General features: G+C 36.6%; 1 protein-coding gene across 1 annotated transcript in view; it reads left to right on the top strand.

Moving 5' to 3' along the window:
* RABGAP1 (RAB GTPase activating protein 1) overlaps nt 1–20,360 on the top strand; it is a 146,000-nt gene that overhangs the window by 97,580 nt on the left and 28,060 nt on the right. The window contains exons 14-15 of the mRNA XM_082656281.1: nt 16,005–16,118; nt 19,990–20,064. Of these exons, the coding sequence (XP_082512407.1) occupies nt 16,005–16,118; nt 19,990–20,064 (189 nt within the window). The remainder of the gene's footprint in view (nt 1–16,004; nt 16,119–19,989; nt 20,065–20,360) is intronic.

Here is a 20,360-nt window from a genome sequence, read left to right as displayed (position 1 = left end):
ATTAGTTAGAAAGTTTTCTTGATCAGTGGCAGTCACCTCAGAAAGGGGAAGTAAAAATACATGAAATGCGTGGTTCTAGAATGCCTTCATTGGTATTTATATTATTTGTACTGCTAGTGAGATTGGAGGGTGAGGTTGTTTTGTTTTTTTTGCGGTACGCGGGCCTCTCACTGTTGTGGCCTCTCCCGTTGTGGAGCACAGGCTCCGGACGCGCAGGCCCAGCGGCCATGGCTTACGGACCCAGCTGCTCTACGGCATGTGGGATCTTCCCGGACCGGGGCACGAACCCGTGTCCCCTGCATCGGCAGACGGATGCGCAGGGAAGCCCCGAGGGTGAAGTTTTTGCTTAAATAAAATTGAAGATCATTGCTTATCCAGTACCTTTTAAAGTTGCTATTACCCAGGAATTTTAAATACAAAAACATAAAAAGAGTTTAATTCCAGGTTGGCTCTTACTACCTATCTAATAAGCCATTACCACATAGATACTAATAGACCTTGGTTGGTATGATACCTATGTGCCGTTAAGTTTTTAGGTTAATAGAGAAAGATCTAACTAATTATATAGCTTTATACATTAATGATAGAATAAGATAACTTTTAAATCTTTAAATAATTGTTTCTTGATAATTGTTTCTTAAGATTAGCTCTTTGGTAGGAAAATTAAAATCTTAAACATGATTTTCTTATATATTGGGGCTCTAGGAAATATCATTTTTGCCTGAAAGCTATATAAATAGATATAATTAAAATAAACATTGAAGCCTAGGTCATATACCTATAGTCTGTGAATATGTTTATGAATGCAGACCTCTTACAGAATTCTAAATACAGTTCAGCAGTTCACTGATGGAGATGTTTGTGACTAATAGCATTCAAACACAGCTTCTCATATAGATTATTTTGTTAACTATATAAAAGAGAACTATAGAGCTTAAAGTCATTTCAATATAACTAGTCATTTTACAGCTGCTTTGTATTTTTGCTACTTAACAGGCATACTTAAACCTTTGACTTAAGACTTGTTATTTTCAGAAGAAACTAGCTTTTTAAAGAAAAACTGAATATTTGCTAAGCATTCTGAAACATTCATAAACATTTTCTTAGAAATCATAATTTGATTGATTTGGTTATATAAAAATATAGCTTGGGGGGCTTCCCTGGTGGCGCAGTGGTTGGGAGTCCGCCTGCCGATGCAGGGGATACGGGTTCGTGCCCCGGTCCGGGAAGATCCCACATGCCACGGAGCGGCTGGGCCCGTGAACCATGGCTGCTGAGCCTGCGCGTCCGGAGCCTGTGCTCTGCAACGGGAGAGGCCACAACAGTGAGAGGCCAGAGTACCGCAAAAAAAAAAAAAAAAAAAAAGATTAAAAAAAAATATCGCTTGGGGAATGGGTCTTGATTTTGTGTGTGTGTGTGTGTGTGTGTGTGTGTGTGTGTGTGTGTGTTGTATTATGAGAGTGGGTGATTTTGAGAAGATTTTATAAGGGTATTTGATATGTAGTTTTGCTCAGTAATGTAAATAATACAATTGAAATAAGTATTTGGAATTCATCACAGTTATCAGAAACATATTTGGAATATGACTTTGTATGTAATAATTTTGGGTCTTCTAATTTAGATGACTCATAAATTACCTTCTCAACACCTTTTTACTCAAAATGACATTTTTTGTTTCACTTTGGTCAGATAAAAATTCTTGAGTACTTCCTGCTTCTTGGACCTCTCCATGATGGAGTACTGTGAATGAGAATCAACAATAGCAAAGCAGGAAAAGATTGACGGTGTAGTTAGCAGTTGTGCCTTATCTATACATGATTTGGGACAGTTTTGCCAAACATTGAATAATTTTCCTGTGGGAAACTTGAGCCCTAAAAGGAAATGAACATAGCTAAAAGGCTGCATATCACATGGGACTTCGATTTATTTTTAGAATGGCACTATAATGCCATATTTGGATTGAAACAATGTGATAGCCGTACCTTATTTTATTAAAAAGCTGTGTTTTCTGAAGAAGCCATTTAATTTTCTATTACATTGTGTATATAGACTCAACATAAGTATATAACTGTTCAGCTGATAACCATGCTAAATGTTTTAAAGTTAGCGGCGCTTATTTGGCAAACGTTTCTGGAGGCTGCTTTTGGAGTCTGCTTTCTGCAATAAAAGATTCTTTGGCAGTTCATTGATTATAGAATATAGTTGTCTTTTTGTTGTGCATGTTTGGGGCAAGTTGTTTTCTTACTGGAAGGGAAAAAAGAGTAAAGAAGGATTAGTAGCATTGGGTGTTGGTATAGTTAATTGATTGTCTTGAAATAGCAGAGGTCTTTACTAAATGAGTCAGTGATAATAGAGAAACCCAAATGGATTTTTGCCTCTGAGAAATGATTTTTTTTTTTAAGATAATCAGCAAAGATATTTCATTCTGAGCTCCTAGAATGTTTTGGTTAGCACAGTTCATAGGTTTTAAAAAACAGTCATTGTACCATTTATATTTTGTGTCAGCTTTTCTGCTACCTGATTTATCTTTATAGTTTTATTTGGTTAAAATAAATTGGTACAATGGATTTCTGAATTGGATACTCTCTAAAATTGCAGATCCCTCACAGTAGTTCACTAAGTTTCAAATATGGGAAAATCTGCCAAGTACACATTTTGCCCTTTGGCTTCTCTCCCAAGGTTGGAAATAGGCCAACATCATAAATCTCAAGTCTGATGGGAAAGAGCGGTCACTGATGGCAAGGCCTTATGCTACCTGCCTTCCATGCAGTATTTAATTTGCTTCTCATAAACTCTTCAGGGCAGTGACCATTGCATAAATTTTACAGATAGGGATATTAAGGCTCAGACCAGGGATATTAAGGCTCACACCAGTTAAGTGACTTATCCAAGGTCATACAATTAGAAGTAGGGGAGGCAGTTTTCAGACACAGAACTGCCTGACCCTAGAGTCAGTGTTCTAACTATCACATTGTGTTCTATTACATCGTGTGACCTCGGTAGAGCACCTAAAATCCGTCTTCTCTATTCTTTGTCAGAAGTCCAGCTCCAGTCTTCACATAGTTGTAGCCAGATTCTGCAGTGCCTTCAGTTACTTCCATGTTTATGGAAATTTAGTTACAGTTTGTTCTGTGTTTGATGTGTTTGGAATGGAAATTTTAAAACATTAATTACTGAATACAGTAGTAATTGCTGAATACAGTGTTTCATTTATTTAAATATTAAAGATTAGTTTCTTGTCTCCCATTGGTCGAGCTTTTAAAATCTTTTATTAAATGTTATTCAATGGCAGTTTTACTAGAATTACGATTTTTGCCTATAAGAGCAAATCACCAGGATAAATTTACAAAGTAATATCTACCCACAAATCCAGTTTATACTAAAATTCCTGCTATTGCATTGGTATAGAATAACAGCACTGCAAGTTGAAAGAAAACTGATTTGAAGATCAGTGGTGCTAGTTACATAGGGACAAGTAAAATTATGTTTGCATGACTATACATTTTTATGTTCTTGAAATCTGAATTTAAGGTAAAAATGTTTTTGCGCTGTCAGTGTTAAATGAGCCCATCAATCAGATACTTATTTCTAGAATTCTTGTTGATTGAACTATGAAATGCTATTGAAGGGCTTTAATTTGTTTTATACAAATACACTGTACTTCATTACTAAGGTATTGAGGTACCTTATTAGAATATTTACAATTCAGAAAAGTAGGAAAATGTAAATAAGAAAGAGATTTGGAAAATAGAGATAGAACAGGAAGATAATACACAGATATACAGGCCATGACCTGTATTGTTTAAGATTGGGCTGCAAATTTGGTTGTGAGGGTTCTGGAGGCCAAAACAAAAATGGACATTTAATCATTGTCCATGGGGGAAAAAATAGCCATATTTCTTTAGAAGAAACAGAATTTCTGATAAGGACACTGAGTAATGTGGTAGGAGGTGTCCTCACCACCACGAGATACAAGATTTCTATGGCAATTTTTTTTAAATAGTGTCTCAAAACATGCCAGTAGCACAGTTTCATGAAGGCGGTTCTTTGAGAGGCCAGGATATTGTAGTCTAACAATACATCTATCAAGTGGTCAACCCTAATCAAAGAATAAAACCATAATAATTTAAAATATTACATATTTTATTTTAAAACCTGAAATAAGATACATGTTGGAGGCCACCTAGCAGTTAGGGAAAATGCCTTTTCTTTGAATAATTTACAAAAGGGCCACATGTTGAGACTTTTTTCACTTTGTTTTTATGTTTAAGAGTATCATATATTTCTCTGTGTAATTAGAGCTTTAGCGATTTCTGCTTTTTCATAAACACTGAATAGCCTTCATATGAGTAAAAGGAGGAAGCACATTTTCAAAGTCTGTATCATGTTGATTTTATTTGTAAGAGTCTAGAAGACAAAAGCATTTTTTCATATATTAGGAATTATAAATGCCATTCACTACTGATAAGAGAATTTCTTCACTTTTATAGTATGTTTATTTGGGTTAAGAACGTGAACTAGAAAGCTGAACCAGTTGGGTTCCAGTCCCAGCTCCTCACTTTGCTTGCCAGGTGATTTAACTTCTTTCCTCTTTTGCCAAATGGGGGACATAATAGAGCCCACCTCAGGGGGTTGTTGTTAACACAGGTAGAGCTATATGATATATCCATATATAAGGTGCTTAGAACAATGAGTACAGATCCTTGTTCGCTCTAGTTATTATGGCTTAAATAATTATTTTTAAGTCTGTAAAGGTGAGTTTGTCAATAGGAAGTAAGTGGCTCTGAACCTTACATGTATCATACATCCCCTGAGAATTCATTTATTCAGAAAATATTTATTGAGTTCCTACCATTTGTCAGGTACTCTTCTAGGTGCTGGAGATGCATGTGAACAAAACAGAAATCTCTGCCCTTATGAAGCTTCACATTCTAGTGAATCTGTTAAAATCTAAGAATGTTCTTCTTAGAAAAATAACACACAAAACTTTGCAGTCAGTGTCAGAGAATTTATGGTAAACCTTAAATCTGTTTATTAAATCTCAGGCTAAGAATACCTTACATACCTTCTTTTTATTTTGTCAGAATTCCTGTGAGGCATTCCTTAAGATGGCTACAGTATTTGATTTTAAAAGACAGAGCTATTTTTTAAGCGACAAAATAATTGTTAACTAAAATAATTGTTAACTGTTTTTCTTAATCACCTTTTTTGACTCTGTTAAAATGGTGCTAATAGAAATGCTATTAGATTTAACATGACCCATTGAAATGAAATTTCCAGATTTTGCAGGTTTTTGTAGGCCCATTTTGATCTTGCCCAAACACAAGAACATCTGTTTTCATAGGCTTAGAAGTCTTATTCTTAACCTTTGCACTTAAGCAATTCTGCTACTTCCAAAACACATGAAGTTAAATTACAAATGACAGGAGTTACGTTTAATTAAGAAAAATGATTTTACCTCCAGAAGGTTTTTAGTCCTTATTTATTAATTTTATAGTATACTATTCCTTCAATTTCATTTTCCTTCTTTTGAGTTTTTTTCTTAGGGAATTTAAAAAACTGAGTCTTTAAAATCACTTCTGACAATCTGTAGCTGGCTTTTAAAGAGCAAAATGTAACCAAAAAATTACTTTATTTCTGTGAAACATATTGTAAAGAGAGGATATAGCATGATGGATTTGAGTGGAATTTTGGTGGTATTTGTTTTGTTTTCGTAAGTATTAGATGATGGCTTTTAACAAAGCATTTATAACATTTTGGATAGTCTTAAGAAGATCTTTTTCTTTAGGCAACAAGCTACTTTGGAAATAATCTTCTCTATGCTGGTTATTTCTCATGGCAACCTTCCACTGCATTTTCTTTGTTTGGGTACTTTCTTTTTCTTCCTGCCATTCTTAGCTTTCTATTTTTCAACTTGAGTTTACAAAGGGTGTGTATTCAGAGGGTTTCCGTCAGTTCCCAGTACCTTGTTAATCCTGAGAAGTTACTCAGAGAGCCAATTCTCACAGTAAGGTATAAAAATAGTCATCCAGAAAAATTACAGAATGTGGTACCACTGTGATTTGACCTAATGGACGACTTTCAAAACCAAGATGGGAGAAGGAAACAGCACAAATGTTATTTCCTTAGATTTTTCTTTGCACAGATTATTTTAGACAAGCCTTACAATTTAAGAAAGTAACAAAACGTCACTATTGCTTTCTTACATACACTAAAAAGAGCATAAGAATTGGGGACAAGAAAGAAATCATCTAGAAATCAGTTACATCAACAGAGCCTCCTTTTTATTACTGTTGAGCTTGTACCCACAGCATTCACCAGTTTTATTCCACAAATTTAGTCCACCATTTTATTGAGTGCCTAATAAGTGCAAATCTTAGTAGGATATGTTTGTTTCAATTAGTGAGCCAATACTGATGTATTATTATCAACTGAAGTCCATGTTTTATTTAGATATCCTTTGTTTATTCTTAATGTCCTTTTTCTCTTCCAGATCCCATCCAGGATACTTCGTTATATTTAGTCCTTCTGTCTCCTTAGGCTCCTCTTGACTGTGTTTCAGTTTCTTAGACTTTCTTTGTTTTTGATGACTTTGGCAGCTTTAAGGAATACTGGTCAGGTATTTTATAGAATGTCCCTCATTTGGAATTTGTGTGATGTTTTTCTCATAAGGTTATGAGTTTAGGGGAAAAATAACACAAAGGTAAACTCCCATTTTCATTACCTCATATCAAGGGTATGTACCATCAACATGACTTGTCACTATTAGTGTGGACGTTGATCATCTGGCTATGGTCATGTTTGTCAGATTTCTCCATTGTCGTTACTCTTTTTTTCCCCTTACCATACTGTACTCTTCAGAAGGAAGACACTGTGCACAGCGCACACAGGAGTGGGCTCCCTCCATAAGGGCAGGGTGGTTTTTTTGTGTGTGTTTCTTTTCTGGCTGTGCCGCATGGCATGCAGGATCTTAGTTCCTCGGCCAGGGGTCGAACCTGTGGCCCCCTGTGGTAGAAGCACGGAGTCTTAACCACTGGACCAGTAGGGAAGTCCCAGGGCAGGGTGTTTTCATAAATTATTTGGAATTCTTCTTCATGGGAGATTTGTCTCTTTTCCCCCCATTTATTTACTTATTTGGTTGTTTATATAAGTATAGATTCATGGATATTTATTTTATACTTTAGATTATAATCCAGTAATACTTCATTAATTTTGTTGCTTACATTGTTCCAGCTTTGGCTACTGGGAACTCTGGCTCATGTTTCCCTTTGACATGTTCCCATTGTTGTGGGTTTGTTTTCTTTGTGGTGTGAGTCAGGGGGGGAGTTCTTCCTTACTCTTTGGCAATTCTAGGTGTTCCAGGATCATCTTGTATATTTCCTGCCCCAGCACTAGAATCAGCCATTTCCATAAGGAGCCTGGTTCCTTTTATTAGTAAATGGTATTAGAAACCAAGATCCTGGCACTAGGTGTGCTCATTGCTACTGGGTGTTATTGCTTCTAGGCCATGGCAACTGGCAGGAAAAGGAAATATATGCATGATAGTGCTGTTTTTTTTGTTTTTTGTTTTTTTTTACATCTGTCAGCATGTGGGTTCAGCAAACAATGCATTGGAATTAGAATGGGATGGAGTCAGTAAACTTTATGTGTAGTTCTTTGCAACTTTAGGTACAATTCTTAGTTATATACAGACTAGAAGGAGGCCGGGACAAGTACGTAAGTGACTATTCCAAAACAGCAGGGCAGCTGCTGTGAGGGTGCTACCAGTGTGGGATATAAATTGGTACAACTTTTCTGGAGGACAAATTGGCATTGTAAGTCAAAATCCAAACACAAGAGTTACACTGGGCCTTTGGGGGAAAGGAGTGATTGTGGAAATAATCTCTTACCCCTTAAGAATCATGGCTCTACTTTACAGCCTTGTTTATAGCAAAAGGAGTAGAACAGCCTGAATCTTCCAAAGTCAGAGATTTGGCCTAGTAAGTTATGGTATAGACATGTGACAGGTTACTGTGCATTAAAAATGCTAGGGTAGGATAACTGTCAGATAACAGGAAAAAAGGCTCACAACATTTTACAGTTAGTAAAACTAGTAAGTTAGTAAAATTAATTTTCAAAACAATGTAAGCTCATTTTATAAAAATAATTATATAGAAAGTTAGATATATGCTTATCAAACATTAGCTACAGTGAAATTATCTTTTTTTCTCATTTTCCCCAGTATTATTATTGTAAGGAAGCAAAAATGTCTTATTAAAATAAGAAAACAAAAAGGGTTTGTTATTATACTAAGAAAATAAAAGGTTAGATTTTTCCTTTTAAGATGCAATAAGGTATATCATTAATTTGGGATTATGTTTGGGGAACAGTGACTAGTCCCATTTGACAGGAGTATGGGAAGGGGAAATAAAAAAGATTTGGATTTTAGTGTGAGGTATTAATTCTTAGTATTTGTTTAGTGAATAAATTTTTAAAGTGCTATTATTTTAGAGTATGGTATTTAATGAAATTATTTCCAACAATGTATGTATGTATTCCATTATATGGATGGTAATTTGTTTATCTCTTTTTTTATGAATGGACATTTGGGGTTTCTAGTTTTTGGCCATTACAAATAAGGTTATTAACATTTTTGTACATTTTTGGTTTTCTTTTGGACACGTTTTTCTTTCTCCTGTGTGATACTTAGGAGTGAAATTGCTGGGTCTCTGTAAATGCCTATTTAACTTTACAGGAAACAGCCATGTAATTCACTAAAGTGGATGTATCATTTTATATCTCCATTAGCAACAGTTAAGAGTTCCAGTTGTTTCATATCCTCACCAACATTTAGTATTGTCTTTTCATTTTAGCCAGTCTAATATGTTTCAATGTGTATGTTTAGTTTCTGAATTGTGTATACTGTTTGTATTGCTGCTTGAACTATAAGGGACAATATGGCACTACAATTACAGGATTTCATTTAAATCTTTACTACGTTGCAGATACAGAAATATACAGACTTTGAAGAATTGACTTTTGTAAAATGCAGCAAACATTTTTAAGATTCATTATTACATGAAAAAAAGTGTTCAAAGGTAAATTACATTTCAAGTTGTTGCTGCTTGTTTGTGACAGAATTTCTGCAAGTAAAACATAAAAAGTTAATCAGTAGTAACATGTCAGTATATTCAAAATCATTACAAAAATCTTCTCTCTGGTCATGTTGCTGGTGACAAATTATTGTGTTGTATATTTAGAGAAGGGCTTGGCAAACTGCAGCAAATCCAGCATGCTTCTTGTTTTGAAAATAAAGTTTTATTAGAATGCAGAAATGCTTGTTTATTTACATATTGTCTATGGCTACTTTTTCTCTACAAAGGGAGAATTGAGTAAGTATCTGCCATCTGGCTCTTAACAGAAAAAGTTTGCAAAATGTTAATACTGCATGATCATATGGCAGTTTTGTTTTTTTCTGGAGATTAAAGCTGTTTTTCTTACGATACATGAAGCAACCAAAACATAAAGCCAGTTGATTAAAAAAGAACTACGTCTGCCATCACTTCAGTAGTTTTCAGGACCTATCACCTTACAGTCGTTTTGCCATTCCCTGTTCTTTTAAGGTTTATGTCTGCATGATTGCCTCAAGTACATTTGTAAAAGCTTGTTCTCTGTTAAGCCATTTTACTAATTATAGTCTGGTGAAAGGATGTATTTGGTTGACTTAATCAATTTGGCCATGAATAGTGTCAGCCAATATGCCTTGTGCTAGCAAGTTCCCTATGTCAGCTACATTTATGTTTAACTCCTTAGAAATAAGAGGACTATGTATTGTGGTATAAATCTTAATTTTATCAGCACGTGGGTGTCGATATTTTACAAAAGCTCTTTGCTGTGTTCTCTTAGGAAGGAATCATCCATAACGTTACTGTGATTTGTTTTCAGAATCTTTTCAAATTTAACGATGTCATTATTCTGATAGGAACTTACTGAATTCGTCATTGTTAGAATTTTTGGACCATTTTTGTACAGCTTGGCCTCTGGCGAGTCAGATGGATTTACTCCCAAGTTCTTCAGCATATTTCCTAAGACCAAATATTTTAAGCAAGTGGTTCACATGGAACTCCTCGATTTATTATCATTCTTGAAGGCTTCAAAAATTCAGCATGTGAATTTTCAAAATCACCTAATCTCAAGGGCATTTTCCCCCTTACTTATCTGATGACTCCCATGATCAAATGGTTGAGGGATGGCAGATGGATGAGAACTAACCAGTTACAGAGTTTTTTCAGTTTTTTGTTATATTCCCATTCTATGTGCATTTGAATGTCCAAGTCATATATCTCATAATTTTATATCCTTTTTCAAGTTATCTTTATCATCAGTCTAATATGACTGATAAAACTGGCATAAAATATTTTGAAGCTTTCCATATTCCTCTCAATTCTTCATATAATTTTCTAACCTTCATGCTTGTCCTAAGCCAGAATCTATCATTCTTAGCATGTTTCAGAACTTTAATTGTTGTTTCTTAAAATTCCTAGAGTGAATTCATCTGACATTTAAAAAAATCTGAATTCTCTTTTGGAAATATTCCAGTGGATATATAATTCAAGAACAGAATTAACAGCTTTTTCAGAATAATTTCTTATGGCTGAACTACAAATATAGATCAATAAAATGTCCATTCATCTTTTCTGGAAAGTTTTGTCAATGTGAAATTTATTTTAATCATTGTTTTAGTGCTTTAAGTCCCCTTTCTCCTTTTTGTTTTCAAGTTCTAGAACTTTTCAGAAATTACTTAATGCTGCTTTGGGTCATCTTCCTTCAGTGCTTTGAAATTATCATTCTGATTTTCCAAATCTCCATTGATTGAATTACTCTCTGCAGAATGTTCCAGGTGGTAGCCCTCCTATCATTGCACAAGAAATCATTCTCCTTGGTAGACACTTTGGCTGGCTAGCTCATTGTGGTTTTAATTGGCATTGTCCTGGTAACTACCTTTTCATTTGCTTATTTGCCATTTGTATATTTTCTTTTATAAAGTGCTCAATTTTTGTCCATTTTAGTAATTGTCTCTTTCTTTAAGTTCTGTATATATTCTAGATACAGTTCCTTTTGAGATATATGTAACGCTTGCCTATTTCTTTTCTTAATGGCATATTTTATAAGCAGAAAAATTTTAATTTTAGTTAAGTTCAGTTTGTTATTTTTCCTCTTAATGATTCTAGGGGTGCAATAAGTTTTTGTCATGTTGCAGTTTCACAGTTGAAGCTGGGACTATTTATGGTCGGTTGTTGTTTGAGCTGTTCATGAAACAGATTTATTTCAAATAAAGATTTCTGAATTCCCAGTATGCCTGTGGTTTTCTCTTTGTGTTGCTATTTTACATTCTATGTGTTGGTTAAAATTAAAACTGAGTTCAAGAGAATTCCCTGGTGGTCCAGAGGTTAGGAGGACTCGGCACTTTCACTACAGGGCCCAGGTTCGATCCCTGGTTGGGGAACTAAGATCCCGCAAGTCGTGTGGCACGGCCAAAAATAAATAAATTAAAAAAACTGAGTTCAAGAGAATTCACATATCCTAGGCTGAATAAAAATTGTTAACCCACAATAATATAGCATATGTTTTTGATACAGACTCCTTTTCCTTGTCATTTCTCTTGATAATTGCAGGATGATTTGATTTATTTTGCATTTAGAGCTAGACTCAAAGTCTTTGTTCTATTTCTTTTCTTTTTTTTTTTTTTTTTTGGCGGTACGGGGGCCTCTCACTGTTGTGGTCTCTGCCGTTGTGGAGCACAGGCTTTGTACGCGCAGGCTCAGCCGCCATGGCTCACGGGCCCAGCCGCTTTGCGGCATGTGGGATCCTCCCGAACCGGCGCACGAACCCGTGTCCCCTGCATTGGCAGGCGGACTCCCAGCCACTGCACCACCAGGGAAGCCCCTTTGTTCTATTTCTCATGACAGTTATTTTCTCTTGCCTGCATATGACACAATTTGGAAGTCACTAATGAGTCAATCATTATAGCAGTCTTGGTTTTTTCAGGTATTTAGTTGGAATGTCTTTTAAATTATTAATAAGGTTCTTTTCTGATTTAGTTTAGTGCCTCTTTCACATGAGTCTTGAATTAATAAACATTAGCATTAGAGGTTCTAGTTTAGGGAGAGCTGTTGACCACATGAGCATTGCCATCACTCAATCTTAAGGAAGCTTTTGGACTTTTATTCGATATATTTATCAAGCACTGAGTATGTGTCATGCATTGTGCTAGGCTCTGTGGAAGTTACAAAACTAAAGTACAATTTCTGCCCCTACATGAATAGCTTTATAGGAAGATAAGATATACAAAAATAAAAATAATACATATTCTAGGAACCATATGGTTGAGTGTTCTGTATGTCAGCGCGCATGTGTGTGTGTGTGTGCGTGCACGCACATGTGCATTTGTGTGCATGGGTGTGTGCTTATGTGTGAGTGTGTGTGTTCAGAGGACAGCCCCAGCTGTCAGCCATGCTGGAGACTTTGCTCACTTTCACTTTTATCAAGTGTTTTATGTACATGTCAGATAATACTGGAATCTCTTTACATGTTTATAATTTATAGACACATTTAATTGTAACCCTCACTACAACTTTATAAGGTAGATGCTATTAGCCAGAGAAGATAAGAAGCTCACCTAAAGTTTTTTAGCCAAGTAAGAGATGAGCCAGCTTTCAAACCCAGATATGTCTGACTCTAAGCTACGCCCCTGGTTCTAAGGCCTTAAGGTAAAGATGGATTGACATCGTTCCCATCATTTAGGTACATATAGCTAAATTAGTACTGGGAATTCTTAATCTAAAGGACCTGCATCATCCTGGGTCTCTTTTTCAATTGTATGAGTATCCCCTTTTGTTTGTTTTTCCATTTTAAAATCACCTTTATTTAGATGTAATTTATATACAGTAAAATTCACCAGTTTTAAGTGAACAACTCAATATGTTTTAATTACCACCACAGATATGGTGGCTAATAATTCCATCACTTCAGAAAGTTCTCTAATACCTCTTAAAAATCAGTCTTCTCTTGGGCTTCCCTGGTGGTGCAGTGGTTGAGAGTCCGCCTGCCGATGCAGGGGACACGGGTTCGTGCCCCAGTCCGGGAGGATCCCACATGCCACGGAGCAGCTAGGCCCGTGAGCCATGGCCGCTGAGCCTATGCGTCCGGAGCCTGTGCTCCGCAACGGGAGAGGCCACAGCAGTGAGAGGCCCGCGTAACGCTTTAAAAAAAAAATTAAAAAAAATCAGTCTTCTCCCTTTAGCTGCAGCCTCGTCCAAACACTGATCTGCTTTATATAACTTATGATTTTGCTTTTCTAGAATTTCATGTACATGGAATTATAGAAAATAGTCTCTTGTGTCTGTCTTCTTTCACATAGTCTAATGCTTTTGAGGTATATCTTATGGTGTGTATCAGTAGGTTTTTTCCCTTTTTATTGCTGAGTAGTATTCCATCACTGTATGCACATACCACAGTTTATTTATCCATTTACCCATTGGAGCACATCTGCATTGTTTCCAGTATGGGCTATTAGGAATGAAGCTGCTATGGACATTTGAGTTCAAGTATTTGCATATATTTGTATTTTCATTTCTCTTGGATAAATACATAGTAGTGGAATCACTGAATTGTATGGGAAGTGTACGTCTAACTTTATATATAAGAAACTTCCAAACTGTTTCTAAAGTATTTGTACCATTTTACATTCCCACCAGCAATGTATGAGAGTTCCAGCTGTTTCTCACCCTTTGCCAGTCCTTGGTATATTGGGTCCTTTTAATTTTAACATTTAGTGGGCTTGTAAAGGAATCTCATTGTGGTTTTAATTTATGTTTTGCTGATAACTAATGATGTTGAAATTTTTTTATGTGCTTATTTGCCATCTATATGTCTTATTTTATGAAGCATCTATTCAGTATTTTACCACCATTTCCCCCCTTTTAAAATCAGTTGTTTGTCTTATTTTGAGAGTTATATATCTGGATTCAACTCCATTATCAGATAGATTTTATAGGTAATTTATCCTATAAATTCATGGTCGTGGCTTACATTTTCATGTTTTTAACAGTGGTTTTTGAATATTAAAATTTTTTAATTTGATGGAGTCCAGTTTATCATTTTTTCTTTTCTGATTCTGTGACTCATAGGGACCCCTCTACATAGCTCTGCAGCTCTCTTTCTGTTCAGCTTTGCCTCTCCAGTACTCTGAGCTATAAATTCTAGCTACCTTGCCCTCCCTGAATTCTGCTCTCTTTTTTCTCAGCTCAGGGAGGCACTCCCCATCCCCAGCTCTGTTTCAGTTCCTTCTCCATGTGCTACAGCCTGGAAGCTGCCGCCAGACAAATAGCTGTTGTAGTCTTAGGTCTCACCTTGGATTTTGTCCTGTCAGGAATCACCACAGTTCCTGAGCTGCCTTAACTGCTGTTAGTGGTGCATTTAAAAACTAGTAGTCTGACAATCTCTTTGGAAAGCAGTTTGGCAATGTCTTTGAAGGTTTAAATAGTTTACAGGTTAAGAAAGATAGGCTTTAAAGATGGTTCACCAGAGATGGAGTTTGAGGCGGTAAGACTAGTGTTTAAGGGTACAGACTTGTAATGAGTAGTAAATAAGCCAGAGATCTAATGCACAGTATTATAAATATAGACAGTAATGTACTATAATTGTGTAATGTGATATTGCTATAGCAGTCATATTCCAATATGGTATACATGTATCAAAAGTAACATGCTGTACACTTTAAATTTACACAATGTTACATGTCAAATTCATTCAGTAAAAAAAATCTTTTTAAATGTAAAGTTAGTTCAGATCCCACAACTGTAAAATATTTATGGCCCTGGGAACCTGATTACCTGAAAGGCTAGAGAAATTACCCGGCAAGAAAGAATGTCACTCATTTTTCACTTGAAACAGGAGTATCAGGCTCTTGGATGGTGTGCTGAATATGATGTAGTCTCACCAAGGAGAATCAAGTCTATTGTCTTAGCTATGAAGACAATGCATTGTTAAAACAGAAGGTCATGTTTTTGTGTTCTAGTTATTTACCAAGTGAGCAAATAAAATTTAACAAGGGGAAGCTATTAGAAATAGCTGGATGCTTGACATATTTTATGACATTATTGACATTTGTTCAGTTTTAGTAACTCATTGTAGAAGAGGAAACAGTTTTTCTCCATTGGTAAAAGCAAGGAATATTTTCCCATAGCCTGTTTGAATTCCTTGGCATTTAATAGTCTAGTTTCCTATTGAGTAGACCACTATGTGAATTTTTATGCCATTTGTCCCTAGGACAAACCCCAATCAAGGGATTTCTCTTTTCCCTTTGAGAACCTGGCACATGAGTTTTGTGCCAAAGGATCAATTAAAGCAGCAATTTTTGTACCCAGTTATTCTAACGGAAGCACTTTGCCTCCTTCTTTTGAGGTTAGGTTGAGTGTTTTCCTGGGGGCAATCTATTTTTTTTTTCTTTTTCTCTTTTTGCGGTATGCGGGCCTCTCACTGTTGCGGCCTCTCCCGTTGCGGAGCACAGGCTCGGAGGCGCAGGCTCAGCGGCCGTGGCTCACAGGCCCAGCTGCTCCGCGGCATGTGGGATCTTCCCAGACCGCGGCACAAACCCATGTCCCCTGCATCGGCAGGCGGACTCTCAACCACTGCGCCACCAGGGAAGCCCGGGGCAATCTATTTTGAATCACATTTTCCCTCTTACAATAGAAGGGTTACCAGCTGCACTTCCTTGCAACAGGGGTGGAATAGACGTGAGGTGTATAGAGTGAAATGGGTTGATTTTCTTTCATCTTTTTTTCCCCTTAATATTTGCTTTTGCTTTGGCTTCCCTGAAGACACAATAACTCTGGGCATGCATATGTGTAAGTATGTCCCTGCAGCATTTTAAAGCATGTAAATGAGAAGACCTTGTTGTATAAGCCCAAACAAGTACGGACGTAATTGACTACTAAACCTTCTCTTTCCTAATGTTTGCGCAGGAGTCTCCCCAGGACAGTGCTATCACTCGTGATATTAACCGGACATTCCCAGCGCATGACTACTTTAAGGACACAGGAGGAGATGGACAAGATTCCTTATATAAAATATGCAAGGTATTTCATATGAAAAAAAAAAAAAGACAGTTTTTTTTTTTTTATTTTTGGCTGTGTTGGGTCTTTGTTGCTGTGCACGGGCTTTCTCTAGTTGAGGTGAGAGGGAGCCACTCTTTGCTGCAGTATGTGGGCTTCTCATTGCCATGGCTTCTCCACAATGAGAGAGCACGGGTTCTAGGCGCGCGGGCTTCAAGTAGTTGAGGCACACACGCTCAGTAGTTGTGGCTCGCGGGTTCTAGAGCGCAGGCTCGGTAGTTGTGACGCATGGGCTTAGTTGCTCTGTGGCATGTGGGATCCTCCCGGGCGAGGGCTCGAACCCATGTCCCCTGCAGTGGCAGGCAGATTCTTAAGCACTGAGCCACGAGGGAAGTCCAAGACTCAGTTTTAAATGGTGATTCTGGTTCTTTGAAATTATGCAAAGGATAACTACAAAACGTAATTTATATTTGATGTTCAAGAATGCAAAAAAATGAGAGAAAAGTCTTTGTAAAATCAACAGTAACAACACAATTTTAGATTCATAATGAACAGGATATAATTAAAAATTAAATGGTAGGATTTCTTTTACCCTTTTAATCTAGCTCTCCCTCACCTTCCTGCAAAATGTCCCAGAAAGAAACCCTGTGCTCACTGACTCTCATCCTTACTTCTGACCCCACTGCACTCTTGTTTCTCTCTCATGATGATCTTCATTGCAGCTCTCTCTGCTCCTGACTTCTCACCCTCCTGGTTAAGCTCTCACTTCTCTAACTACTTCGCTCATTCTCTCATGATTTTTCTCTCTCTCTGCCTGCTCCTAAAACAGAGGCCTTCCCCTAGGTGTTCAGTCACTGGTTCCTGTAGCTCTACACTGTCTCCATGGGTGACCCTTTCCACTCCCACAGCTTCAGCTATCACCACTGCACAGATGTTCCCAAATCTACGTTAACTCAAGGCCTAAATTTCCAGCTGCTCGTTGGTCTCCATGTAAAAGTCTGTCAAGTACATCAGACAAAACAGGTCTAAAACTGGGTTCATTTAAAAAAACACTTTATGATGAAAATTTTCAAACATACATAAAAGTTGAATAGTGTAAATAAATTTGTATATATCCCTGTCCAGATTGAATATTTATCAATATATTGCCACAGTTTCTTCATCTGTCCTTTTAAAAAAATTTTCCTGAAGTACTTAAAGCAAACCTCAGACATCATAATCCTAAACTCTTCACTGTACATCTCTAAAAATAAGATCATTATCCACCTGTATCATCCATCATTATCCATCAGTACCATCCAATAGCCACTCCATATTCAGATTTCCCTAAATGTCTTTATACATTTAGTTAGAATCAGGATCCAGCAATATTCATACTGTGGTTAGTTGTTATATCTCTTTTAATTAAAAACAGTCCTCCTTTTTTTCCCCATGCCATTTTCTTGCTGAAGATACAATCATTTCTCTGTTATTTTCTAGTTCCTTCCTTTGGCCATGTTCAGTTTGATATGATTGATGTCTCTTTAAACCATACTTCCCTCACTATTCACTGCCCTGGTACAGGCCACTATGATACGTTGCTGGCACTTTTTTACAAAAAGTGCATTAGTCTCCCTGCCTTTGGGTTCTAGCCTATTTATTATTTTCTCTGTGTTGACCCTAGAATTGGATCATTTTAGTGGCCTCCACTAGACCCACTAAAACCTTTAGTGCTTTGTCTAACCCACAGAATGAAATAAAAATTCCTTAGTTCATTTCCTGGTCCTAGATTCATTAGCTTAGTATTAAAGGCATTTTATAATATATCCAGGCTTACTCCCTAAATATTTTATGCTTCAGTCACACTGAACTTCTCACTGTACTCTGGTTGATTTACTTGTCAAACTTCCCAACTGAACTGTGAAGTTCTCAAGGGCAAGAATCATTTCTTACATATGTTAGCATCTATAGCACTTGCACAGTGCACGCCATATTATAGAAGGTGCTCATTAAATGTTGATGAATTAATGAAATGCCTTTTCTTCCCCATATTTCATTACAGCCCCCACGAACCTTATATTTCAAACGTTTCCCGAATGTATTATGTACATGAAAGTACTTTCAAACTTTCGGGAAATGTTTGAAATATAAAGCATTCCTTCTGGCTTTTCTATGAGCCTGAAAAATGCTCCCCTCGTTCTCTACCTATAGAAATTCAGTACATTTTTATCTTAGTGCATAATTGATTAAGCCATGTGCTGAGCACTTTACTTGAGAGGACTGAGAATAATTCATCAGCTCTATTATATAAATACTGTGATTATTCTTATCTTACAAATAAGGAATATAAGCATTGGGCCTAAGAGCCAGACCGAGACATTAGCAATTGTGAGATTTCAGCCCAACTCTATCTAACTGTGAGGCCTCTATTCTTTTTTGACTAATCGACTGTCGATTGGTATCTTCATCAGTTTTGTCAAACTGCATTCCACAGAGCTGTGTTGGCATATATTACTACTAGTTTTTAACAGTCTTAACAAAATGGGTATTAACTCGTTAATTTTTACTGATTTGATAGGTAGAAAGTGGTCTCATTAAATTACAAAATATCATTTCTAAATCCCTCTGTGCTTCTTGTCTTTGGAAAAGCATATGTGTTTCTCGTTCTGTAGCCCTCTCATCAGATAAGCTTTGACAAAATGGGGGATATAATGAGATTATATTGAATTCTACCTGAAGTTATGAAAGCATGGTTATATATAAAAACATAAACAGTGATTGGTGAGTGCCTGCTGTGTAAAACATATATATGTATATATTTTTAAAGCTATAGTTTCACCAAAAGCTAATGATAAAATCCCATGTGTATATTAACTTGTCATCTAATAAACGTTGGCATCACATTTTGCTAAGTGATCTGAAATTTAAATATACCCATTTCTAAGTTGCTTTCTTGGGACACAGAAGAACCTTGGGGAAAAAAATGGAGAATAAAGAGAGTTTCATCAGAAATAAATTTGTCAAACAGGGAATAGCGTCCTGAATCTATCGGAATTCCCCTTTCCCCCCACAACTTACATGAGAACTGTAAATATTAACCATAAGAACAAGACTCTGAAGAACAACTACAGAACCAAAGAGTAACCCACAGGACTATTTGATGTCAATATTCTGTTAATGATAACGTTCAGAAGAGATGAGTTGTAATCATCTGCTGCCAAGGAAAATACGAATGAAAATTCCAAAGAACCCACAAATGGTTTCAGAGTAATCCCTCTTATCAGAAAAGTTATCACTGGCATTGTGGAAAGGATTGTATTTTGGCATCTTTGCCAAAAGATTTTTTTTCCCAGAAAGAAAAATGAATAGCAATAACAGTGTTTAGTGAGTGCCTGCTATATGTGTTGAGGTGCTGGCTAGGTTGAATAGGACATCACCCCAGCCTCTAAGAAGTTCACAGTCTAGTAGAGAAGATGGACATTTAAAATGCAGTGTGGTAAGTGCTATAATAACCATACATTTGTAACAAGTACCATAGAAGTACCGAGGAGAGAGAGAATCCTGGGGGAATGGAATATGTTTGGAGCCTCAGTGAAGAACACATTTTTCAGACAGAGAAGAGGGAAAAGCATGAGCAAAGACAGGCGGAATGACAACTTTTTTTTTAATGCTAAAATGGTTTTTGCTTAACCTTACCACTCCTTGGCTACAGGAAGTGGCGTGGTGACAGCGTTATTTATAATAAAGAAAAATTGGAATTGAAGAGAAATGTTTGCATCATTCACTACCCATCAGAATGCCACAGTGGAGTGTGGGGTAGCATCTTCGAGGTTCCCGTGTTCAAGTTCCTATAAGGCAACTATGACTCAAGAGTGACTACCTTCATTTACACCTCGTGTGTTTTCCCCCCCCCCAGGCTTATTCTGTGTATGATGAAGAAATTGGCTATTGCCAGGGCCAGTCATTTCTTGCTGCTGTTCTGCTTCTCCATGTGAGTAATTAGGTCTCTTTGTATGACTTACACATGTCCTGCCTCAGCTTATACTAGCCTTAGACTTGATCATGGTTTTTTATTTCCTTTGGCCAGGCTTTAGCGTATGAAGGTTAACTCCTATATCTGGAAACCTTTTCCTTAAATTAATACAGTGTCATCATGGGAGAGAAACATGGTAAAAAATAAATGACAGTGTTGAAAATTGGTACAAGGGTAGACTTTTTTTATTACTAGGGTGATTGGATAGACTTTAGTCTTGATTGAACCCTTTGGGGACATTTTATCTTCTCTAT

The sequence above is a fragment of the Grampus griseus genome, assembly GCF_964374135.1.
Source record: "Grampus griseus genome assembly, chromosome: 6".
Lineage (NCBI taxonomy): Eukaryota > Metazoa > Chordata > Mammalia > Artiodactyla > Delphinidae > Grampus > Grampus griseus.
Note: the sequence above shows the minus strand (reverse complement) of the source record. Positions and strands in the feature narration are given on the sequence as shown.